We start from the raw sequence: 3,879 nt of genomic DNA on the forward strand, positions 1-3,879 counted from the left end.
GAAAAATATTTACTTGCTGGGCTGGTGAGATGGCTCAGTGGTCTAAAGCACCTACTTAGAACAAGCTAAGCTAAACAGAAGCACAGGGACTGCGGTTCAATCCCCAGCACCACATGCCAGCCAGCCCCGCCCCTGGTGGGCTGAACTGGCTACACACACACACTAAATAAATAAATTTAAAAAAAAAATATTTACTTGCTGATAGCATGTTATTATACTATGATTTTAAATACTACTTGGGGAGGGATGTGGGTGGTATAGCTCAGTGGTAGAGTACATTCCTAGCATGCGTAGGGCCCTGAGTTCAATACCAGCACTTAAATCATAATGTGTATGTGTTATTTGTGTGTGTTGCCGCTACTACAGTTGAGAAGCCTGGATCTCAGAGAATAAGACCTAAATCCTAGTCTTCATTTCATCGTTTCCTAGGTGTATGAGAGGGACAAGTGATTTTCTCTCAGAGCATTAGATAGAAGGTATCATTATAAATCAGGAGGCTTTAGAATGCAAAAAACAGAATGCCTGAGGAAGATGACCATAAATTATGGAGGTTTTATCACATAATGTGTAGTTGGGAAATAGGTGACTGTAGTATTGATATGTACAGCCCAAGAACAGCAGCATTTGGGGGTCTTCTCTCACAGTTGCAAGACAGTTGCTCACTCTCAAACATTCTTCCTTAAGATGAGGCGCTTCTTCTGGGGCCCCTGCCTCTGCCACCTCCACGCTGAGAGAACTTCAGCAGTGTGGGTCATATGCCAGCATCTGCAGCAGTCACTAGCAAAGCAAATGATTAGCCTGGAGCACACTGCTGCCCTGGTCAAATAGGACAGCAGCAAAAGAGCAAGGTGGCAGCTGTCAACTAGGCCACCAGCGGTATCTGATACACATATTTTCATATAGTAAGGTAATTATGAAAGTTAACTAAGGAACATTAGGGTCATTAACACACAGGCTATTTAGTTAATATTGATGTTCCCTCAAACTGAAACTATAGGATAATAAAATCTAATACAGTCTTTCTTGAATTTTGCAAGATATACTTAGATTAATTAATTTCTAGTTGGGCATGGTGGTGAATGCCTGTAAGCCAAGCTTATTCAGGAGGCTGAGGCAGAAGGACCGCAAGTCCAAGGCCAGCCTGGGCAACTTAGTAAGATAAGATCCTCTCAGAAAAATAAAGATCATGAGTATGTAGCTCATTGGTCAAGTGACCCTGTGTTTGATGCCTAGTGCCACAAATAAATTGCAGTTTGCTAGTTAAGCACTTAATGAAGGAAAACAAGCACAGGTGCTCCAATGATGGTACATAAACTCAAAGACAGCTTTCAGAGTATCGTCTTTTCTACATAGAGAGGGATTCTCTACATGAAAGTCTAGAATTAAATAATACGTATGTATTAAGAAAGTGATTTTCTCCTAATAATTTAATCAAAAGAACATGTAAAGTTATATAATTAACTTGGGAGTACTAATAAATTGAGCTAATTTGGCCAGGGGGCTATAATTTGCAGCCTATCCAGCGTGACTGAGCCCGAGCAGAGACTGTGTCCTACTCTCTGTGGTGAATGAGCGCGCGCTCTCTCTGAACAGATGAGGCTGTGCTATGCCAACATAGTTGTGTCTCTTGCCGTGGTGGCCTGGCCTGTGCACAGGGAGGAGCACCCTTCCCTTGGAGCCCAGTCCTGGGAGGAATAGGCCCAGAGTATGCTGGAGCCTGGGAGGGGAGGAAGCCTCACCTGCAAGCTTCCCTCTTTCTGGAAACAAGCAGGCCCCACCCTCAGGGTGACTGTGGAAGTGAGGAACTGTGTCGCAGGAACAGTCCAGGGCTGCACTTGTCTGTTGTGTTTCAAAGTATTTAGTTACTGAGCAAGCGTGTTTGCTCCATAGAACCTTTCTGTACTTGCTGCCCTTGCTTTTGCAAAGAAGTCTACTAAAAGCGTACTGCGTGCTGTCTTCTGGCAGATGCTGACGTACGACTGGTACCTGCCCAAGGTGGCGAAGCATTTGCCAGGTGTCCGCTTTCCTGGGGACCGGTGGAATCCTGTGGAAGGAGTGTTACCTACTGGAATGGTCACATTTAATCTTTATCGGTTTCTTGAAATAAATAAACAGTAAGCATTCTTTCCATATAATAGCTTTTCTAAAATCTTAAGCTTTTCTAAAATTGTTTCTGTAACAGCTGTGCCTCATCCAAAAGACCAATTTTCTACACCTATTTCCCTGTCACCGGTGAGATTATCTTTGTAATTAAATTGAATATCTGTACATAAATGAGGCCAGGCAGGAATAAATGTTATTGTTCTGGGTACAGGAAAAATAAAGACAGATTAGCAAGAACAGCAAATAAGATCTTCGTACAATTCAGAGAAGCTGGAGCTGTGCCTTCCTACGTGAAGTCGTTGTAGGTATATTGCAAGCAATTACCATTTCCTCCCGATCAACACCACGGCCCCTTTTAAGTGGAAGAAAATTTTTTTCAGGAATAATCACTATATAAAAATAGCTTCAGGATTTTGTTTTATAAAGGATAAGACATTTTATAAATAAGAAAAACACCTACAGTTTACACTCGCTGAGATAAAAAGTATGAGAATTATGAATTTTATACTTGAGAACATAAAATTATTCATAGTTAAGGTCAACAATAAAAAACTCTGTCAGTGGCATACTTTTGAACATTTCTCCTATCATTGAGAAGTTCAGAATTGTCCAGAGCTTGAAAAACTTACTTCACGACTTCTTTTTTTCCTATAAAGAGTACTTCAGAAAATCTTTGTACATCCCAAAGTTAAGTCAGCCCTTGCTGAGCGCCTAATGCCAGTGTTCAGAGTGTGCTTTTACAGTGGCTTGTGGAGTAACACAGAGGCGGTGGCTGTAAATATGCTGTACGAGGAGCGCCGAGTCTATTCTAGAATGAAAGGTGTAGAAACTAGCAGGCTCAGAATGGCATTTTCATGAATTTTGTTTATCTCAGTCCGGAAAAATTTGATTTCAGTCAGGCTGTTGTCAACAAATAAATAAATGAAACTCAGTTTCAAATCCAGATAGACCGTACTAGTAGCACCATGGGCAGCTGCATGCTGGCTTCGTGGCGTGGAAGTGAGTGCTCAGTGTGTGTCTCCTGATCGGTCACTTCACGAGTGGACGAGGCAGCCACTAATGTTGCCTGAGGGCACCTGCTGAGCATTTGTTTAATAAATATGAGGCCTCCAGAATGGTCCAGGGGCAGTGTTAGGGAAAGACTGCACGCCCTTTAGGGAAGCTCTGGGCAGTCCAGGGGAGTGTGAAGCCCTCGGTGTCATCTGGATTTCAGGGACATTCTGATAAACTTACTTTGGATTCCATTCCACTTTAGCATAGATTATTCACTTGTACATGGGCGAAGTCACACACGTAGCTATTTCACAGAGTAGGACAGTATCTTGCTGTTTAGTTTCTTCACCTAACATCATATGTCTCCTGTGTAACTAAAGAAATGCTTTCAGTGCCATTGTTTGTGATGTATATTTCCATGATAAATGGTATTTTAACAAGTATTCTTTTTTCCTAAGAAATTTTTGTTGTTTCTAGACTTTTGCTCTTTTATTATGGTGGTAAACATCTTAGCCCATAAAGGTTATTTTTTATATATTTGGTACAGGATCTGCAGGGTCTCCAGGACCTCACTATGTAGATCGGGCTACAAAGTGATCCTCCTGCTTGCAGCCTCTGATTATAGGCACGCACTAGCACGCCCAGTTTCAATTGCTGTCTCAGTGTGCCCTGGGGGAGGGCTAGCACGGCAAGCTGGGGATCGAACCCTGGCTGCTGTGCTTTGCCTAAGCAGGCACTTTCGTCTGCTGAGCTATCTGGCAGGCCCTTGGCCTATAAAGTTTT

General features: G+C 42.5%; 1 protein-coding gene across 1 annotated transcript in view; it reads left to right on the forward strand.

Annotated features, from left to right (window-relative positions):
• Window positions 1-3,879, forward strand: part of Tmem260 (transmembrane protein 260) — a 60,286-nt gene that overhangs the window by 42,515 nt on the left and 13,892 nt on the right. Inside the window, exon 12 of the mRNA XM_023701653.1 lies at window positions 1,966-2,115. Coding sequence (XP_023557421.1) covers window positions 1,966-2,115 — 150 coding nt within the window. The remainder of the gene's footprint in view (window positions 1-1,965; window positions 2,116-3,879) is intronic.

Source organism: Octodon degus, unplaced genomic scaffold (assembly GCF_000260255.1).
Source record: "Octodon degus isolate 3935 unplaced genomic scaffold, OctDeg1.0 scaffold00007, whole genome shotgun sequence".
Taxonomy (NCBI): domain Eukaryota; kingdom Metazoa; phylum Chordata; class Mammalia; order Rodentia; family Octodontidae; genus Octodon; species Octodon degus.